At 36.5% G+C, this 23024-nt stretch overlaps 1 protein-coding gene across 1 annotated transcript in view; it reads left to right on the top strand.

Annotated features, from left to right (window-relative positions):
* Positions 1-23024, top strand: part of PKHD1L1 (PKHD1 like 1) — a 151598-nt gene that overhangs the window by 110224 nt on the left and 18350 nt on the right. Inside the window, exons 61-73 of the mRNA XM_025993358.2 lie at positions 742-871; positions 1647-1768; positions 3218-3308; positions 4756-4904; positions 4987-5109; positions 5864-5975; positions 6053-6169; positions 9707-9872; positions 13176-13408; positions 13583-13750; positions 17018-17175; positions 19273-19408; positions 22206-22550. Of these exons, the coding sequence (XP_025849143.2) occupies positions 742-871; positions 1647-1768; positions 3218-3308; positions 4756-4904; positions 4987-5109; positions 5864-5975; positions 6053-6169; positions 9707-9872; positions 13176-13408; positions 13583-13750; positions 17018-17175; positions 19273-19408; positions 22206-22550 (2050 nt within the window). The remainder of the gene's footprint in view (positions 1-741; positions 872-1646; positions 1769-3217; positions 3309-4755; positions 4905-4986; positions 5110-5863; positions 5976-6052; positions 6170-9706; positions 9873-13175; positions 13409-13582; positions 13751-17017; positions 17176-19272; positions 19409-22205; positions 22551-23024) is intronic.

The raw sequence follows: 23024 nt of genomic DNA, 5'->3' as shown, positions 1-23024 counted from the left end.
GTCAGTAAAAACAAAAAGCAGAAAAAAGAGTATAGTGATGAAAGAATTAAAGATCTATATTATTTCAGAACTCCACTTTACTTTGTAGTGATCAAAAATATTCAGGATTCAGGATTCAGGGATAAGTAGTTTCTATTGAACAAAGTAAGTATTGCTTCCATTTCTCAAATGAAAAGCATGTCCATATATCTATGCCTCTGTCAAAAGTGGGAACATAGATGTGCTTAGAAGGCTAGTGATTGGAGAATAAAATGAGAGAGAATATATTTTTTATGGAAATAAAAAATAATTTTGCAAGTTTGAGTTTACAACCCTACAACCCCAAACCTACTCATTGACTGGTTCCTACAGACATTTGAATTGTAATCCCCTGACTAGAGTATCAGCTTTTGTAATTAAAAAAGTCCTTGCTCATCATATAATAAACTGTTCTGAAAGATAATTTTTAGATTTTTAGTATTTTATAGGTAATGATAGAAATACAAGTGCATAGAAGAGTACTTCAGAATTTTTTATCTGCAGTTAAATCTGCATTTTTCCTTTACTTAATCATAAATTGAAGATATATAGAAATTTCTCAGGATTAAAAGATCTACAGAGAAATCATCTTCTTTCATGGAACGTGAAATGAGTATTTTACTTGTCACGATTTGTTTCCTGAAAATCACCTACTTCAAATTTTTTCCTTAAATGTATTTTAATTTTATTTTAAAATGTTCACTGAATTCTTATGATTTGTAGATTCAAGAACGTGGCTCATCTTATATTCGAGGCTGTGCCTTTCACAATGGCTTCTCCCCAGCAATTGGTGTGTTTGGGACAGATGGATTAGACTTAGATAACAACATCATTCACTTTACAGTGGGGGAAGGTAGGATGATAATATTCTTATCCAAATAATATGCTTTCTGAGACAGTCTTATCTGAAGACTGTAGAGCCATGCTGTCCAATTGATCTTTTTGTGAGAATGGAAATGACCTATATCTGTGCTGATATGGTAATTACTAAACCGTATGTGGCCACTGAACACTTAAAATATGTCTGCTATGATTGAGGAGCTGGATTTTGAATTTTAATTATACTTAATTTATTTGTAGTTACCTTACATTTAAGTAGTTACATGTGGCTATGGTTATCTTATTGGACAGTACAACTCTAGAAGAATTATTTATCAGATCATGATCTTGTGTGAATTATCTAATCACTGATAGTTTAAATTACTATGATTTTTCTTACCATGACACTTAAAATACTCCTCACATATCAATCAAAAAGATTATTCACAAAGTTTACTATTTTATAGAAGTTGGACTTGGTTTTAGGAGGTCATCTTTTCTTGAATATCTGTATAAAGCAAATATTTGTATAAAGCATAATACAAACTCAATGTGTACAAAATTGATGTTTGTGCTTATTAAAATCTGAGGTGGATCCTGTGAATATTTAACAGGCACCCCAGAAGATTTTAAAGCAAGTAGACTATTAAAGAAGTAGAGTTCAAAGGGCAAACTCTAAAATGTAAGAGGTTGATTTGTCAGGCTCAAACTAGAAAAACTAATTTTATGGAACCATGAAAGACATTCCCCATAGTACTCATTACCAATTTGTATGTATTTTAGGGAACTTTGTTCATTTGTTTTTGCAGGCATAAGAATATGGGGGGATGCCAACAGAGTTCGAGGGAACTTGGTTGTACTTTCTGTTTGGCCGGGAACCTATCAAAACAAAAAAGATTTAAGTTCAACTCTCTGGCATGCAGCAATTGAGGTAGGGGGATTTATAATTATGCAAAATAATTATATAATTTTACAAGAGTGCCCTAAATTATAATTTTTAATTTCTTTACCAAAGATTATTACTGAAAACTGTTTCTTTCTTAGGTAAAGATTGGTGAACTAATAAAATGAGCTAATGAAAGGAGTGAATAGATTTTCTTAAGAGGTGTTGTGAGCTTCCATAGCCTTTGAAATTTTCTTGATGTTGATGTCCAGTGGTTTAAATGGTTCTTATTTCCTTGCTTCTCCAACATTAATTATCACTTTCAAGTTCTGGGGCAGGGTCTCCTTGCTGCTAATTGACTGAGTGCCTTGCCCATATTGCTGCTTAACTCTGAATTTAACTTCCTTCTTTATAGGGAAAATTAGAATGAGAGCACAGCATCTCTAAAATCCCTTTCTCATCTAAAAGTCTTATGACTTTCTATACAAGGTTATGTACTCTTCTCTGGCATGACTAGTTGGATCCTTCTTGTTTCCCACAAAGTTTCCTCAATAACTGCAGGCCATCAGGTATATAGGATGAGATTGCAGGCAGGCCAAATAAGTACAGAGAAAGGGTCTGGAGGACATATCGCCCCGTCTTGTTTTTATTCTACTTGCCTATGCCATAGGAGCCAAAAGGAATTTAAAAAATAGCTCTTTTGGAAGATGGGATAAGGATTCAGTTTTGGTTTTGTGCAACTTTTAATAATCACCTTAATGTAAAACCGTGAAAGCCTGAAATGTGGTATACGTTTACAATAACACTTTCTTTCCATCCTATTTATAGATGTGAGAATTTAATCCAATGTCAATTCCGGATCTTTAAAGTTTTCTGTCTCTTTTCTGAATTTCATTTAACTCTATTCTCTTATCATAATATTTAAAACTAAAGGTGCTTAATACTTTAAATGGTTGAATTTTGGCTGCTTTGCTGACACCAAAGGCAAGAACTAATCTGTGCTCTATACTTTTCATTTTTTGCCACCTCAACTGGACTCATAAAGTAAAGATTATTTAGTGACTACCTAACACTCATGTTCAACCAGTTTTTCATACAGCAGATTTTATTGAAAATAGTAAGTGCTTCTGTTGACTGTTATGGTCCACTATAATCACCTTAGTTTTTCTCTTAATAAATCAAACTAGTAACATAATATAAGCAATACTGCAATTTGTCTATGGCTTAGAATTATTGAGTGACACCCAGGGGATTGTGTGACTAAAATAAATCTCTTTTCTAATGAAATCTAAGTGTCTAGTGATGATTTTACACCAAGAACTTAAGGTAATTTCAATATTCCATTTGTAACATAAATTTGAATGGATTGAATAATGAAATGAATTTTTCTCCTAAAAGTTAGTTATAATTAGTTTTCCAATATATGTTGCATACTTGCTCTCATTGTACAGTTCTGTAAGAGCCTGACCCGTAGCATTTTCCTTCTCACTGTACTAGATAAACAGAGGGACCAACACAGTCTTACAAAATAACGTTGTGGCTGGATTTGGAAGGGTAGGATACCGCATTGATGGTGAACCTTGCTCAAGTAAGTCTTTGGCACAGAGTCATTCGAAAACTAGGAAATATCTTGTTCAAATTTGTTAGAAAGAAATAATTATTGTTTGTTAGTTCAATGTGTAGTATCTCCTCCTCCAGGACACTGAAAGAACTCAACATACTAAATTATTGGAAGATGCTATTGGGTCTAAAGAAAAAATGAATAGGCTTTTAAAGATAACTTCCCATGTTTATGACCCAGAAACTCTGGCAACCACTTCAATTCTTTATGTGGCTGCTGTTGGAACAGTGATACCTCATCCCACTACCACTTTCACAAAAGCAACACTTCTAAGCATAAAGCTGCATGTCTGTAGGGATATAAAATTATTTCATGCTTCCTCTTCAGAGGAATAAATGCTCACTCTTTGTGCCTTAAAACCTGCAAGCATGAAAAAGTCAAAGGACATGAACAGATAGTTCTCAGGTACATTTCTCTCTATTAGATGAGTAAAAATAAAAAATTAACTGAATAACTACTCTTTTGGCAAGGCTGTAGGGAAACTAGAACATTTACACATTGCTGGTTTAATGACAAAACAGTATAACCCTTACAGAGGGGAATAGAGCAATAGCTGCCAAAGTTATAGGAGCATTTGCTTTTGGCTCAACATTTCCCTCTGGCAGTCTAACTGACATTTGCCTCTATAACACTTATAAAATAATTTGTGAACAAGGTGATTCATCACTGCATTGTGTGTGCTAGCAGGAAACTGAAAGCTTTCTGTGTCCAGTAACAGTGGACTAGTTATATAAAGCCAGACTTTGGAACACCAGGCCCCTCTCAAAAAGAGGGAAGAAGATACATATCTATATATTGATATGGAGAGAGAAATCCACAAGATATTCTAAAGTGATAAATGGAGATTGCAGAACAATATGTGTGTGTGCATATGTATATGTATATGTATATGTTGTGTATATATATATATATATATACACACACATACACACGCTCTCATTGTACAGTTCTGTAAGAGCCTGTCCCGTAGCATTTTCCTTATTTTCTTTATATATATATATATATATATATATATATATATATATATATATATATTCATGAGAGACACAGAGAGAGAGGGGGAGAGACACAGGCAGAGGGAGAAGCAGGCTCCATGCAGAGAGCCTAACATGGGACTCGATCCTGGGTCTCCAGGAACATGCCCTGGGCTGAAGGTGGTGCTAAACCTCTGAGCCACTACCAAACTTTTGCAAATGAGTGTACACTCATTCTAACGGTAAAGGGACAAATTAGACAAGATTAAATACTAAGTAGAGTAAGCCATAAATATTTAAGCCATAACAATATTTAATTATCATGTTAAAATGTGCATAAGAACCATATATTTAATTTTAAAAATTTAACTGATACTGCTTATAAAGCTAAAGGACAGGACTTGTGATATTAATTCTCTGTTTTCATATTTCCTTACAAGGTCAATCTAATCCCATGGAAAAGTGGTTTGATAATGAAGCCCATGGAGGTTTATATGGTATTTATATGAACCAGGATGGCCTTCCTGGATGTTCTCTTATACAGGGATTTACCATTTGGACATGCTGGGATTATGGAATTTATTTTCAGGTAAATGTGATTGAAGATGGTGCTTGTTTGTCTTGTTTTATGATTGTATTTTGTACTATGTAAACTACAAGTTGTTTTACAGACCACAGAGAGTGTGCATATCTATAATGTGACTCTGGTTGACAATGGAATGGCCATTTCTTCCATGATTTACATGCCAGCTGCTGTATCTCACAAAATTTCCAGTAAAACAGTGCAGATTAAGGTAAGAAATAAATATAGCCACAATAAGGAGAAAGGGTAAAATTATTGAAGTTCTGATAAGAATGATCTCCTTGGGATCCCTGGGTGGCGCAGCGGTTTAGCGCCTGCCTTTGGCCCAGGGCGCGATCCTGGAGACCCGGGATCGAATCCCACGTCGGGCTCCCGGTGCATGGAGCCTGCTTCTCCCTCTGCCTGTGTCTCTGCCTCTCTCTCTCTCTGTGTGACTGTCATAAATAAATAAATAAAAAATTTAAAAAAAAAAAAAAAAAAAAGAATGATCTCCTTGACTTCCAAGCCCTGCAAATCCAAATCTCCTTGCCTTTGTTCTACTTGTCTTCTCCTGGGAAGTGCTTTATCCTTCCTCTCCTCCCTGATCCCTTCACCTCTTCTTGTTTACCACTTGCTAATCTTGTCACAGTTAAAATTTCATCCCATCTATGAAACCTTTCCTGATCTAGCTTAGGCAGTATTGACACTCTTTCTTCCTTTGGTTCCTGCTGGTCCCTGGGCATATTTCTGTTACAGAAATGTAACATGTCATCATATATAATAACTTGCCTGCCTGTCTTCCCCTTCCCAGTTTGACGGTCATTACACTCAGGGTGTAAAGTCACATCCTTTTCATTTTGGTTGTATGAATGATCCCTTCCTCAAACTTAAAGGTTGTGTTTTGCTACAGTGGAATTCAATATAATATTTTCCTTTAGGAAAAGCTATTCTTTAAGCTGTCCTGTTTGAATTTTTTTTTTAAATAGAGCTCATTAATTGTTGGAAGTAGCCCTGGATTTAATTGTTCTGATGTCCTAACTAATGATGATCCCAATATTGAACTTTCTGCTGCCCATCGGAGTGCCAGACCTCCATCAGGTGATAATTTTAGGAATTTAATTTTGGTGTTATGAGTGCATATTTGAATTTTATTAATTTTATTTCTTTTATAAAAGGTGGTAGAAGTGGGATTTGCTGGCCTACCTTTGCTTCAGCACATAACATGGCACCCCGGAAACCCCATGCAGGAATCATGAGTTACAATGCTATCAGTGGCCTTTTGGAGATCTCAGGCAAGTTTAAATGTAGTCTTGACAATTCTAACTCAGTGAAGTTCTATAAAGAATATGTAGAATATATCTAATGATATTTCACTGTTAGTAAAGAAAAATAATGATTTAAATGAATTTGCCTATGAATCTGCTCAATGTAAGAAGCAAAGAAATCAGACATAAGTCAATTTCAAGAATGGTTCCCTGGCAAAATTTGTATATGTTTAAGAAGTGACATTTAATTTTCCTTCTGAAATAACAGAAGAGACGCTGGTACAGTGATTTAATGTTAGTTTCTATAAATTGTAAAAGCCCTTTTATATAAGTAGGGTTATATATTATTATCTCTTTTTACATCTGAAGAAATTTAAACTCATGTAATCTAGGAGCTTAGTAACATCTATTGGCCCTACTATCATCCTGTTCATTTGTTTCTTTAATGCTTCTTCCACAGTTGCTGCTGTTTGGTGATCATTAACATGCCCTTTGTGCTTACTCCCATAGACCCACGCAGTTGCTTTTCCCTCAGGCTTCATTCTACCCAGTCATCCAGTCTTGTTCCCTCTAGACCCCTGACTAACTAGCCAAGTCATTTTTTCTATTTATCCTTACCTCAGACCACTTCTGTCTTCACCCAAAGTGGATCACCCTGTGTCCTACTCAGATTTCTATTCCATAATAGGATCTGCCCACCACACTCTTTCAAGGCCATCCCACGTGAGGCTGAAATGTATTAAATAATAGGTTCATTCCTGGGGCACCTGGGTTGTTCAGTCTGTTGAATGTCTGTCTGCCTTCGGCCCAGGTCATGATCTCAGGGTCCTGGGATTGAGCCCTGTATCCAGCTCCCTGATCAGTAGGGAATCTTCTTCTCCCTCTGCCTCTCCCCCCACCTGCACTCTCTCTCTCTCTCTCTCAAAGAAATAAATAAAATCATAAATATATATAAATATATATATAATTATATATAGAATAGATATATATTATATATATAATAGATTCATTCCAATAGCCCGTTTTTTTAAAGACTTTTTTTAATTTTTTTTTTTTATTTATGATAGTCACATTGAGAGAGAGAGAGGCAGAGACATAGGCAGAGGGAGAAGCAGGCTCCATGCACCGGGAGCTGGACATGGGATTCGATCCCGGGTCTCCAGGATCGCACCCTGGGCCAAAGGCAGGCGCCAAACCGCTGCACCACCCAGGGATCCCTCCAATAGCCCATTTTTAGAGAGACTTTTGACCCTTTCTCCTACAGTTGGCCATGACATTCTTACAATTCTACTTCACTTAAAGTGGAACATTATTTTTTCCAAACTTAGAAAAGCCACAGCATAGAAGAATGCCCCCATCCATACTGATACTCTCCCTTATCCAGCTTTATATTCTTCCCCCCTTGATCTAACACCATCACAGTTTACTCTTAGCTATACATATTCCTGCTTCCTGCCAGTCCATGTTACTCAGTTCTTATAGTTTCTTTGGTATATAATTCCTCTTCTCCCAGAGCAGGCTTAGCACTTCCCCAGTAAGGCCATGTTGAGAATCGACCAGACTTACTGTTCTGTTTGCCAGAAGGGGAAATGGGAACAGGTCCTGAGAAAGACACCTGTCTTTTGAGTTTCTTTTTTGAGTTCTTGTCATGAGTTCAGCAAGTGGGGGAGGGGAGCTATTCTCTAATAAGGGAGAGGTGGACCACTTATGTAGATCTGGAACATTCAAGGAGAACCCAGGGTTTCAAGGTTCAAGTTCATCTTTCCCTATATTCCCATCCTAACTCAAGTTTCCATTCCTTTTCTATAAGAGCCCTGTCTTTGATGTAGGAGTCTTGCCAGGGCTGAGAATTCAACCTTTTATGAATTCTCTGTTGGTTTTGTGATCAGATCCTGAGGTTTGCTTTGAATTTGTGATTGGTCACCAAAGTTTACAGTTTCTTCAAAGCATCGATGGTGGTCAATAGTCACCTATTTCTAGTTTCCTTGTAACCACTGTTTCTCCAGTACCACTCAAATGCCAAATTTACTGTATGAGCCAGAGCATTTCCTTCCACCTAGATGTGCTCAGTTCACCACAAGTGAAGTCATAGTAATTGCACTGTTGTGGCATTCTAGGGACTATTAGCACCTACCCACTATCAGTACCACTATCCCACCACCACCACCTGCCACCAGGAAGGGCATCTTCATTCCCATCTAGAGAGCAAGTGAGCTTAATTCATTACTGCATCATTACAGTGTGTACCCTAAGACCACTTCTGGTACTAGCGATCTAAATCAGGTGGTCTAAAAGTAAAGCCAGAGATGAGGTTCTTGTGCAAGTGGTTTATTGCTTTCACCAGACAGGGAGTGAGGAAAATAGGATACGGCAGAGCTAGGCAGGGATGTGGTCTTGGTTGGAGTCTAGCTCCTTCTTGATAACATCAGGGACTATGCAGTACCCCTCAGCTTACCCCTCTTGAGGCAAGGGGACCTCCCGTATCAGTTGCCAGTCAGGCATGGTAACCCTTTGGTGCTGGTGTTAAGGAGTGCATAATCCCATAGGAGAGGGTGCTGTCATCTGGTCAAGGGTAGTTCTACAGAAAAAGGAGAGTAGTTAGCAGCCAACATTTACTTGAGCTGAAGACAAGCACAATGGGCCAGTAAAGCAGGTCTGCACAGGTTGCAAACAGTATCTGCTACTGTAGTATTTTATTGATATTCATCTACAGGCTCATATTCATGTATATACAATATCATCTTAGGAAAAAAATCATTGGAAGGATGGTAGCAGTACATAAGTGATCTAAGAATTTTTCAGCCACCTTTTGCTTTTTTTAATATTTTTGAGTTACTGGATTTTAAGTACAATGGGGATTAAGTTTTGGATTCAATACATTTATCTTCTGATTACACAATATATGCAATAAGACCAAAAAGAACAACGTCTCAATTAGTCTTTGCTGCATAACAAAACACCTCCAAAATTTAGAGTCTTTAAACAGCCATTTATTAGCTCATGATTCTGTGGATTGACAATTTGGGCTTTGTTCTACTGGATAGTTCTTCTGCTGGTCTCACCTGGGATTATTCCTTAGATTGCCATCAGTGTACATGATGGATATGGGATAGTTAGTCTATGATAGTTTCACTTCCATATCTGGTAGTTGGTGGCCAGTGGTTGGGCTGGCCATTAGCTAGAGTAATGGGAGGGATTGGGCTGAATGCCTCCCAAGCTCATACACATGCTGAAATCACAAAATTCTCCAAGAGCACTAAAAGAAAGTGAGCCCTACCATGCAAGCACTTTTCAGACCTCCTTGTATCACAATTCCTTTTGTCTCATTGGTCAAAGCACATCATGCAACTAAGCTCAGAGAAAATATGAGAGGATTGTTCAATGGGTATTAATATAGGGAGGCAACAGACTACCACAAATGTGCTGGACTATCTACCATATAAGGTAAGGGTTCCATGTTCAAGGGGTGTTAAATGATGTGTTTTCTGGAATATACATGAAATGAAACTGATTTTATCACTTTCCCCATAGAAAATAATTATTTTTCTGCTATTTATGTTTTAGGTTCAACATTTGTTGGATTTAAGAACGTTTGTGCAGGTGAAACTAATGTGATATTCATTACTAATCCTTTAAATGAAGATTTACAGCATCCAATCCATGTGAAGAATATACAGCTAGTTGATACTACTGAACAGTCAAAAATATTCATACATAGGCCTGATGTAAGGTACAATATATGAAAGCCCATTTTTTTCTTTCCTGTATTTATAGTTTTCCATTATCTTTTTTTTCCTGCCATAGACCTGAGGAAGTTGCTATATTAAAGTAACTATTAATTTCTATAAAATTTTAATCAGGATCATGAAAATTAAGACTAATGCATCTATGTTTTCAGTTAAATTGAAGAAGCTATACTTTAATATGTGTATTTTCTCATACTGTTTTTTTCATGTCTCGTAAGTAATACCATCATAAAAGACTGAGACCAGGTTAGAAGTACTTTCGTACATCAGTGTCTCTCCATTAATAGTCATTAGGAATGAGAAGCATTTCTATTATTTCTTTCATTTTCCTACCTCTTTTTTTTCCTATCACTTTCCAAATACCTTTTCATGTTCACCCCAACATGCTCTTTGAAATTTAATGTCAATCATTATAACCACTGTGACTGAGAGTATGCAGAAACCTAGAACAGTGACTTTTCAACCACAAAAGTCAGTTGGGGTCAGAATATTTCTAGAAACTGAGCCACTTAGACTGTAAATCTTAAAAGAAGATAGCTGGTAACTGCTACACTTTCTAAGAGATGCAGACCAGGAATTCAGATGTAAGACAAGATTGAAGGAAAGAAATTTTTTATGAGCGATCTTTGACTGTTTTCAGTATAGGAACAAGACGAGGAATAATGCTGTATAATTAGATAGACATTTCTTCAGAGAAATGCAGTGTTTCATAGTCTGATTTTGTTTTAGTGACAACCATACACTTCCTTATTTAGTAATTATTAAACTACAATATTTTTTTGGCTCTATAGAGCCTCTTCTCACTAAAATTTAATTAGCTCCTCTTTAGCTATCATTGAATCTTTCAGAAGTAATATGTAATTTTAATACCTAGGTCCTGAAGAAAATAGTATTCTTTTGAGAGAGAGGAAAGCCTGCATGTGGGGATGGGAGAGGGACAGAAGAGAGCAGAGAGAATCTTAAGCAGCTTCCATGCCCAGCACACAGCCTGATGTAGAGCTTGATCTCACATCCCCAGGATCATGACCTGAACCAAAATCAGAAGCTGGATGCTTAACTGACTGAGCCACCCAGGTGCCCCAGAAAATACCACATTTTCAAATATAATATCTTTGAGCTCTGTGCTTTTATTAAGATGCTGTTGATGTTTTCCCAGATCCCTTTTATTTTTATTTTTTTTAAGATTTTATTTATTTATTCATGAAAGATACAGAGACAGAGAGAGGCAGAGACACAGGCAGAGGGAGAAGCAGGCTCCAGGCAGGGAGCCTGATGTGGAACTCGATCCTGGGACAGGCGCTAAACCACTGAGCCACCCAGGGATCCCCTCAGATCCCTTTTATAAAGCAGTTCGCCCAGTTCCCCAGTGCTCTAAATGTTGGCACTTGATAATGATAATGATTTATTTATTTATTTATTTATTCATGATAGACATAGACAGAGAGAGAGGCAGAGACACAGGCAGAGGGAGAAGCAGGCTCCATGTCGGGAGCCCGATGCGGGACTCGATCCCGGGACTCCAGGATCACACCCTGGGCCAAAGGCAGGCGCCAAACCACTGAGCCACCCAGGGATCTCCGATAATGATAATGATAATCTATAGTTGCTCTCTTTCCAACAAATTGCTCTTAGCCAAACAGTAATAGCCCTGCCTGGGGGGCTAAAGCCCTCCGTAACAACATTTCCTTGCAGTCCATTGAAAATGACTAGTTTATACAGGAGTACAAAACCCCAACACCCTTTATCTCATGGTGGGAGCAACTCTGGGTGCAATTGATGAACCAGATGTACTCCTGGGATCAGAATGAAGCTAGTCCGCATACCATAGTAATCTCATTTTCTTTGTCCTTTGTGGCTTCTCTCCTTTTGTGAGAGAATTATTTCAATAAATCACTTGAACAAAATTTTACATTTCAGGTTCTGTTTTTTTGCACATGAAGTAAAGACAGAGCCCTACGTCATAATATAAAAGAGCCAGTGGGTACTCTCCCTACAGACTTGCTCACAAAAGCACTCTTCATGTACTTGAACACAAAGAACCCATGAGCTACAGAAATATTTATTCAAGTCATCTCCAAAATTATTATTGTACAATAAGGGGTAACCTACTCCTTTGTGTCTCTCTTCCAGCAAAAAGAGACGGATGTTAAACACTATCTAATGGTTCCGAGCTTTCCACTATTATTTTGTTGTTATAATTTTGGAATAAGCTATATTTACCCATAGTATATATCATGCTGTGGTATAACTATACTGTATCCTATGTATACTATGCAATGTGCAGTATATTGCAAATTAAGCATCTATTTTATTATTATTATACCCAGTTAACAATCAACACTGTAGGTAGCTCAAGATGAAGGCAGAATGCTATCTATGGTTGAACTGCATGATAAGTATGTAGTATTTCATTTCCTACAGTGTGGGTATTTACAGAATGGTTGCTAAAATATGTAGCATAGCAATCATAATCCAAACATATCTGTTTGTGTATACATAAACAAATGTCTATATAATATTATATACTAATCTACAGTTGGTGATGGCCTGAGAGCTTGAGATAAGAAAGTGAAGGAAACTGAACTTTAAAGTATTTAGATTATTTTATAGTAATCATGCAATCAATACTTATATAATTTTTAAAGACCGTTGAAAAAAAAGGAAAGAGGAATAATAGATTTCCCTGCCAACACAGGGATTTTATATGTTCTGCACAACAGACTAATTGTTCGCCTGCCCATTGGGGCAATGTTAGTATACTGTGAACAATGCACAAGTTTGAAATCTATCATTTAACAAAATGAAATAGCAAAATGGAATTCTAATTTTATATCTCACAGGTATAACTTGTCCTTTTGCAATGTTAATAATAATAATACAACAGGGATCCCTGGGTGGCACAGCAGTTTGGCACCTGCCTTTGGCCTGGGGCGCGATCCTGGAGACCCAGGATCGAATCCCACGTCGGGCTCCCGGTGCATGGAGCCTGCTTCTCCCTCTGCCTGTGTCTCTGCCTCTCTCTCTCTCTCTCTCTGTGACTATCATAAATAAATAAAAATAAAAAAAATTATAATAATACAACAAACCAACAGAATGGAAAACCAGACCTTGTTACAATACTAATTAAATATCTTACTTGGTCCCATTTTGAATCCTTTCTGAAATGATAAGATTCAATTAATCAAAACAATTTTTTTGGATACTCTCTATCAAACACTAAATTGAAATGCTCTCTAGAAACAGGAGAAGGATACTAAGTATTCACACATTTTACCTTTTCTCAACAGTAAGGTGAATCCATCTGATTGTGTAGACATGGTTTGTGATGCCAAAAGAAAATCTTTTCTTAGAGATATGGATGGCTCCTTTCTGGGAGATTCTGGTTCAGTGATACCTCAAGCAGAATATGAATGGAATGGAAATAGTCAATTTGGAATTGGAGACTATAGGATTCCTAAGGTGATGCTCACATTCCCAAATGGAAGTAGAATTCCTGTCACTGAGAAAGCACCTTACAAAGGTTTGTTGGATATTATTCTGTTAAGTTTGTGAAACAAATATACCTTTTATTTTTAGGAATTGGGATATTCAACCAATATTTTCTACTCACTAATCTTACATAAAAGAAAAGGATAGTGCATATGTTTTTGCAGAGATTGCTTTTCCTTGTTAAAATGTATATACCTGTTTCTAGGAATTATTAGAGATTCAACCTGTAAATACATTCCACAATGGCAGAGTTATCGGTGCTTTGGGATGGAATATGCAATGATGGTTATTGAAAGCCTGGATTCTGACACAGAAACTCGAAGACTGTCACCAGTGGCTATAGTGAGCAATGGTTATGTTGATCTCATTAACGGTAGGTGTTTAGTATGAACAAACTAGTAGTTACTCAAGGCATTCACTATTTATTACATGCATGGAGACATAAATTATTTATCACATAAAAATAGCAAAAATCAGCACTGCTTTTCCTTCTGTTTGTAAGAAAAGATCTATGTGCAGGAAGGATGTTTGACACTTCAGTAGTTTCCTATATTAGAAAGCCAGGATAGTTATTCCAAATTGACCATTAGAAGAAGAAGAAAGTTATTCCTTGAGTGATCTTCATACCTATAGTAATAAGTAGCATGAATATTTTAAGGAAAAATTGGCCTGAGGGTGTCCAAAAAGACAATTTGCCTTACATAAATTAAAACACAGATAATGTGTTATTTGGAACACTTGAGAACATATTTTGAGCCTATTCAGTTTTTATTTTCATGAAACCTTAGAAGATTTAATCTTGAAACAATGTGTTTTTGGGTTTGTTGGTTTGTTTATTTGTTTTTTCATTCCTGATTCCTTCCACTGTCAAGAACATCTTGGCAAGCTCTAGAGTCTAGGCTCCTCACATTCTGGTCATGGGTGGCTCTAGTACAGAGGAAAGATAGTGGTCTCCATAAGAATTCAGATCAACTTAGGAGTCCAAGACTTTTTGAATAAATAAGATGAACTTCTAAGAGTTGCAGAAAATAGAGAGCAGGAACTCATTGTATTACCCTGAAATAGTATCAGGGGCTCAAAGAAAAGTCTTAAGAGTCTTTCAAGTGCTGAAGGGTCATGTAACTTGGATCAGAAATATTTCTCTGCCCTGGCAGTGTCAAACATGTACTAAAATATCCTAAGATTCAACAAAATAGCCAGTACCTCACAAAAATACTAATTTTTAAAATGTGCTAACGGGGAAATTAAAAAAACACTTGAAGAAATGATGATATCCAAGAAAAATGTTTTAAAGAAAATGAGCTAAATCAATGATGTCCCAAAGTTATGTGATTTCAAGTCTCTTGTCACTTCTGTTGTCCACAACATTGAATTTTCCTGGTTTGGGGATCCCTGTGTGGCGCAGCGGTTTGGCACCTGCCTTTGGCTCAGGGCGCGATCCTGGAGACCCGGGATCGAATCCCACGTCGGGCTCCGGGTGCATGGAGTCTGCTTCTCCCTCTGCCTGTGTCTCTGCCTCTCTCTCTCTCTCTCTCTCTCTCTCTGTGACTATCGTAAATAAATAATAATTTAAAAAATTTTTTTAAAAAAGAATTTTCCTGGTTTCTCTGGCTTGCCATCAACCCCATTTCAAGCACTGCCTTACAGTTCTTACAAAGCAGAGAGCTTGTGGGAAGAATTTTAGACCAGTCAGTGTGAATAATGGAGATGTTTTCAAATTACTCTGTTTTGTCTGGTGGAGAAAGATTTTATTTTGTTTATTTTTACATTTTTATTTTCTGGAAAGCAATATAAGCTTTCCACTTACACTACTGACATGACATTTCTCTTAAAAATAAATTTAAATTTTTAAAAGTGACTGTCAATTTAAAGAAAAGTCTTAAGTAAATGATAGCAGGATTGCAAAAATTATGAAGATGTTGAAAGAATCACTGAAGCATGAGATGCAGCCACATTAGATTGGGGGGGGGGGGGAATCCCAAGATAAAAGTTATTGAAAACCACTAATATTTCCCTTAAAATTTTAATACTCAATTTCATTTATTTTTAAAATATGGCATTTGCTACTCTAAATGTTTCATTATCTACATAGATATTTCTTTCTGTTTTCAAAACTCACAAAGAGATTTTATTTAAAAGTAGAATTTATATTTTGGATATTAAGAGAAAGTTCATATTCTACTTGAGTTTCAGAAGTTTCTATTGATTTAAAATTTGAAGTTCAGTTCTAAATATTGATAAGAATTCCAAGCAAGCCAGGAAATTGAGCAAGGCAAATGAATAAATACATCAAGAAGATTTATGTTCCATATCTCACTCAGCGTTTTATAATCCCAGCCACTTTAAAACAGAAGTAAAATAGAGAAATTTGCTACCACAGACATGGAGTGCCTGCTCTGGAAGTATCTGGATTCAGGTAGAAAAGAATCCACTGTCTTTGGATTTCTAGAGAGTTTATTAGAGTGTTATTTCTCTGATTACTTCAATCCATTAATGATGTTGACCCTTCTATGGTGCCTATAATCACGGGCTTTAACAAAAATGTATTAAAATGACAGTGGAGGAAGATTAAAGACTTCATAAAAAGCAAACTTAAGAGTTTGTTCAAAAAAAAAAAAAAAGAGTTTGTTCAATGGGGATGCCAGGATGGCTCAGTGGTTGAGCCTCTGCTTTTGGCTCAGGTCCTGATCCTGGAGTCTGGGATCGAGTGCCACATCAGGCTCCTTGCAGGGATCCTCCTTCTCCTTCTGCCTATGACTCTGCCTCTCTATGTCTCTCATGAATAAATAAATAAAATCTTAAAAAACAAGAGTTTGTTGAATGGTCAAATTAACTGATGAAGAAATGAGTGAGTAAAAGAATTGAATCCATGGTTTAGCCATACACATGACCATGTTTCCAAGTACAGGCTCTGTTTTTATTTTTTGTTTTTTATTAAAATTTTTATTTATTTATTTTAGAGAGAGGGAGAGGGAGGGAGGGAGAGAGAGAGGGAGAGAGAGAGGAAACAGAATATGAGCAGGGGGAGGGGCAAAGGGAGTAGCAGACTCCCCACGGAGCAAGGAGCCCTATGAAGGTCTCCATCCCAGGCTCTGAGATTATGACCTGAGCCAAAGGCAGATGCTTAACTGACTGAGCCACCCAGGCACCCCAACAGGCTCTGTGTTTAATAATTTAACTCTGTAACATCATATTTCTCGTTAAAGAGTTTGAGAAAGTTGGCTCCCCACCTAAACTCACATTTGATAGGTAGGAGAAAGGATCAAGCATTCTTTCCTACCAAGTGGCCTGGGCTTAAAAATGATTAGTGAAGTAGAGAATCATATAAATCTACTGTTCCTTCAATGACCCTTTCAATGCAAACTCACACATTAACTTACCTTTTTTACCCTACACAGTACAAAAAAAAGTAAGGGTAGTAAGGAGGAGTTGCTTCCCTGCTTTCCTTTTAAGCTAAGTATAGATGGGTGAATGGATAATGGATATAAATGCTGAACTTGATTGCTGTAATTTATTTTTAATGCAATTGCTCTTCAGACTTTGTGCTAAATAATATTCATAATACAGAATGTATTATATATATACATATATATACATATACAGAATATACATAATACAGAATTTCATTTTGTGGCTTTAGGCCCACAGGATCATGGCTGGTGTGCCGGATACACATGCCAGAGAAGACTGTCCCTGTTTCATAGCATTGTGGCTCTGAACAAATCTTATGAGGTTTACTTCACTGGTACCAGTCCTCAGAATCTTCGACTGATGTTGCTTAATGTTGACCATAGAAAGGTAACACAAGAGAAATAACTTGAGTTATTGGTGTTGGTTATTGACATATATTTCTATATGCTAAGGACTTTATCTCTTCCCCTGTTCTCTTGAACATCGTCACAAGGATCATCAGCGTACTACTAAAAATACTGTTAGTCCAGAAAGTTTTTAGCAGCCTGAGAACATATGCATACCAAATACCATACCATACCATATACCAGCATACCATATACACTTGATGCTGCTGCTCTACATCTGAAACATGACAGTGAGGCCTATGATTTGTGTGATTGGCAGCAACTTTTACATACAAATAGTGCACATCCAGAATTGGGCACTGGAATTATATATTTATTTTTCCATGCTGCTATTTATATACTTTAAGAATACACCTTTGGAATTTACTTCAGAGATCACAGCATGTTATTTTAAATATCTGCAATAATATCACATTTTTGCTATCACATCAGCTGGGACGGTTAAGTTTATGTATCCCATGTCATTGGGAAGAGTGTGAGGTTAAACAGTAATCTCATAATTGAGTTTTTTTTTCCCCCAAGAGTATGAGACTTGAGAATCCCAAAGGATTAGAAATGAGAATAAAGAATGTGGATAAGACGAAGCAGAGAGACTAGTAACAGAGAAAGACACCTGCCCCTTCTCAGACGAGAGCAATCTCATCTTTTCAGTTGCTGGAGATAAAACCTTAGACCCATTCTTGATCCCTTTCTTTGGGTCATATTCCTCATCCTCTATCTGCAAATCTTGTTGAGTGTCCCTTCAACATATCCAGTATCTGACCACTTCTCACCACCGTCACTGCTACCGCCCACTTGGAGCCAATGTTATTTCTTCTCTGGATTAAGGCAGTTGGCTCCCAACTCCTCCTGCTGCTCTGCCTCTGCCTGCCCTATTGTCTGTTCTCACCTCAGTAGCCACAGAAGGACTTCAAAATATAAGCCACACCAGGTCACTCCTTGCCCCAAACACTGCAGTAATTTCCCCATTGGGCTTTATATAAAAGCCAAGTCCTCACATTCATAGCTCTCTGATTTCTACTCCTCTAGCCACACCGGGCTCCTTGCTGTTCCAGACCACCTCAGGTCTGTTACCTCCGGGGCCTGGGTTCCAGATATTGAGTCTGCCTGGAACAGTTTACCGTAGGTGACTCTCCCTCCCTGTAGAACCTCTATTCCCCCAGTAGGCCTAGCCTGTTCACTCACAAGCCCCACTTAGGTCTTCCAATTATGCATACACTGATCTATGTTTCCTTTTCCATAGCACTTACTACCTTCTAACACGCTTCATATTTTACTTATTATTTCTACTACTTATTTGTCTCTCTCCTCACACTAGAATATAAGCTCAAAGAGAGGGGACTTACAACAGCTCCTACAATAGGGCCTGGCTTAGATAGGCCCTCAATTTTTTAATGGAAGAGAATATTTTTAATTTTAAAAATAACTACAAAATAATGTGACTGTTAATATTCTGAGCCTCTGAAGACAATCTCAAAAGAAGATTCTAAAATTATGTATAGCTTATTAGATTCCTTATTAATCTCTCCCTGCTCTTGTAAAAGCTAGTCTCCTTACTTTATGATTATACCTGTAGCATGGGATGTGAGGAATATAAACATGGAAAATGAACAAAATTGAATCAGAAAGTATAGTTATTTTGACGAATTTTTAACAGTCTTACTACCAAATTTATCTCAGAGGTAAGCATTTTTTTTCAACATTAACTAATTTTGTGTGGTTGTATTATAGAGCACTGCTAAATTCCCTGTTTCCCCCTGCCCCTGAAGTTGAAAGCCTATTTTGGAACTTTGTTATCTTTTAAAGGAAATGTTTCTTTTAGAGATACTCTTCTAATAATTCTTACCTTACACTTTTCTACTGAAAATCATCAATTAAGAGTTAAATTATAACATCTATATGAATGATTCAATATAAGCTCATTTACAAATTTTAACTCAGTATTTATCATCAATCCATAAAACTTAGTTTTACTATTTTACAGAAGGCATATATAATTGAAGGACATTTCTAAGGCTAAATTCTAAATATTCTGTGTCATTATTTTATTAAGAAACAAAAATGTTGTTTTTGACAGGCTGTAGTCGTAGGAATTTTTTTCCCCACACTTCAGCGTTTGGATGTCTACGTGAACAATGCATTGGTTTGCCCCAGAAATACAGTATGGAATCCTCAACAGAAACACTGTGAACTTAATAGACATCTGTACACAGGTATTTTTCCTCAAAAAAGAAAATAAAGTACACATTACATATGTACTTAATTATGTATAAAATTCTTTGTAATGTTTCACTGTTAATATTTTTAGTTCCTTAGCCATTGATGAATGCAAGACAAAGTATTGTTAGCCACAGTCCACCAAATTCTAAGATGTGTTCATTTATAACATATGTGTCCTGAAAGGTTATTCCTGATGGAACTCTTATATATCTGAACACATGCAGATATTAGCTTTGTGTATCATGCACAGTCCTTTCCCCCTGAGAACATTTACGTTCTACATGTAGTTCAGTTATTCCTATAAACAGAAGATATTTGTCTCAGAATTTTTACCCTCTCTCTGCTTTACTTTTATTCCTGTCCAAAGGTCAGAGCCAAAATTAATTGACAGTTACTAGAGTATTGCCAAGAAAGCTAGTATAACATCAGCTGAACATAATGAAGTCAATATAATAAATTCTGGATTTAAATGAAATATATGGAAAAGTCAACTTACCCACTTACCAATATTTGCAAGACCTGAATTTATATCTGCTCATTGAAGTCCTTTTCTTAAGCAGGGTTCTAGTAAGGCCAATATATTCCATTCCAATGTGCTACTTATCATTTTTAGATATGCCCCATAATCTTGGTTAACAATTATATAAATGTGTGCTGTAGGTCATAACATCAGCTAGACATAAGAGTATGAATGGATAACCGATATTCATCACTGTCTATGGAGCAAGTTCTATTTCTACTAATAGTCTGAATAGCTGATACTTCCAGAAATGTTACTATGTGCCAGGCACTGTTATAAGTGCTTTGTATATAACAACTCATTGTTACTATATTCTAATAATAATTCTATGAGGTAGGTACAGATAAGTGAGACACAAGGAGGTGAATCAATTTGCCAGTCTCTGCCTTAGCTCTGGCTGCTATAACAAAATACCATGAAATAGGCGGCTTAAAAAGAGAAATTTGTTTTCTCACAGCTCTAGGACTGCAGGTAAGAGGTCAGGGTGCTAGTAGGATCAGGTTCCAGTGAAAGCCCTTCTCCTGGCTTGGAGAGGGCTGCCTTCTTACTGTCAGAGAGAGCAACAGCAGGCTGTCAGTATCTCTTCTTATGAGAGCACTAATCCATCATGAAGTCCCCATTCTCATCTAAGCCTAGTTACTTGTCAAAGGCCCCATCTTTGAATACCCTTACTTTGGGGGTTAAGGCTCTACCATGTGAATCTAGGGGAGGAGGCACAATTCAGTCCATTGTAGTATCAGAGATGGTGAGGGCAGAACAAAGACTTGAGCCCAGAGAGTCTAGCTCTAGAAGGCATGCACTTGACCATTATGCCATGTTGCCTTCTTATAAGATAAGAGAGTCTGGGTTATCACTTTTATATACAAATAATTACCTGTATTTGCAGCTTAATTTTCATAAATTTTAAATTCTTTTTAAAAACAACATTTTCAGTACCAAGTACTCTATAATTCAAATCAGCGAAATAGAAACTATCTCAACAAACAGCACTTATTTAATATAGGGAGTTGGTTACCCAAGTGTTGAAGGGCTACAAAACACTATTACTACCACTTTCCTATAAATATTTTTTTCTGATACAGCACTATTTTTAAATGAACATTTTGCTTTGGCACTTAGAATGCAAAATAATTTCCCTCTATTATAAATCTATACATATTATTTTATATTGCCCAAAATGGTTTATTATGTATTTCTTTACTTCCTTCTATTACTGTGAAGACATGAAGACATGAGAAAGTTACCATGGACAAATGTGCATGCCCCTGTAAATGTAGTTTGAGAGCAGCTTCAAATCGTAATATAAAGGCATATTCTTCAGATTCACAGAATGTTTAAACCAAATTGCATCTAGAACTTATACTAGTAGATATGAAAGAAATACATGGTAATATTGAAATGGCTTCTTAATACCAACTTCTATGAATGTCTATTACATTCATAAGAAATTTCTTCTTCCTAAATTTTTAATCTATTTTTCTTAGTTAAGCTTCACCATGAAATGTGGTAAGCTACATGTCTCATTCCAGTGCTATTATATAACTCAGCCTTTGGGCTCAATATGTGCTAGTGGGTTTATTAGCTCTTAGACATTTTTGATACTCTGCCATAAAATCATATATATATTCATTCATTTTATATGTATAAAAATCTCAGTCACTTTTACAAAAGTCAGTTCCCTGGTAGAATTTGTTTTGCATTAACCAAAGATTTTTCAGGCTGAAATATAAACCTGTTTCATTGGTATAAAACACCTCTGAAATATTTTATTATATACTTCATTTGTTTACATACTTCTGTCCTTGATAAAATAGAAGCACTGAATTATAAATGCTCCTTAAGAGTTGATACATAGCGCTGCATAAACTAGATGGCTATTAAAGTTAAATTTACATTTTTAAATTGCCAAATGCCTTTGGCATTAAAATTTAGGCTTTAAAATTCTGAACATGTAAATACTGTTACAGATATAATATAGGCTCCTGGGTTCATAATTGAATTTTATTTCTCAATTTAACTGTATCTATAGCTAATTGTTTTAATAAATGTAATGTATAATGACGATTAATGGTATTATTTAAAGGGTTGACTTTAATTTTGCATGTCAGTTCTATAGTGTTTTTGTTTTTAATATATATACTTTCCTATGGAAGATTAATGTTGAATTTTTTTCAAAATTTCTTACGTTTAAACAGATATTAAATACCACATGGTAATTGTGATAGCATAAGTATTTTTAACTGTGCTGTTTTGGCTTTTTTCCTTCATAGAGCAATTCCTTCCTAACCTGAATTCTACTGTCCTTGGTGAAAACTACTTTGATAGAATCTACCAGATGCTTTACCTTTTGGTTAAAGGAACTACACCTGTTGAAATCCACACCACTGCAGTCATATTTGTTTCTTTCCAATTACCTGCTGTAACAGAGGATGACTTCTATATCTCTCATAATCTGGTTAGAAATATTGCCTTGTTCCTAAAGATACCAAATGACAAAATCCGTGTCAGCAAAATCATACAAGGGGAGAGTCTGCGGAGGAAGAGATCCATGGGACTCACAGTGGAATTGGAGATTGGAGATCCTCCTCCTCAGTTCATAAGCAATGATACTGCAGGTATGAAGAGAAGACATGTGAGTTGGAAGAACGTAATACCAGATCCACATTCACAGATAACCCGATCAGGGCCTCATAAACCTGGCTCAGGAAATCCCACCAACCCCACATCCCGAACCCTGTATGGGCCTAGAGACTCTTTTCTGTACTCTACTTCTGGATTCCCAAACTCTTTTGGACTTATGAAGGAATTTTAGCCTCTATTTTGTTATTTTAGCAATTAGTAAACTCAACAAAAAGGATTTGACCTAATATGGAAGATTTGAGAGGTGACCTAAGGAATTGACTATGAAATTAAGCATAAAAAGAGTCTTTCAATGAAAGGAGAAAGGTAAAAACGTTCAAGTCTAAGAAAAAGTTGGTGGCTGTGGTGCATTAGAACTGGAGAAGGTCTGTGGTGGAAGGAGCCAGGAAGGGTAAGCTGTTGGAGAGGAAAATTAAGACGTAGGCAGGTGCTAAATCATGGGAAACCAA

The sequence above is a fragment of the Vulpes vulpes genome, chromosome 13 (assembly GCF_048418805.1).
Source record: "Vulpes vulpes isolate BD-2025 chromosome 13, VulVul3, whole genome shotgun sequence".
NCBI classification, from domain to species: Eukaryota; Metazoa; Chordata; class Mammalia; order Carnivora; family Canidae; genus Vulpes; species Vulpes vulpes.
This window is presented reverse-complemented; position numbering and strand designations above follow the sequence as displayed.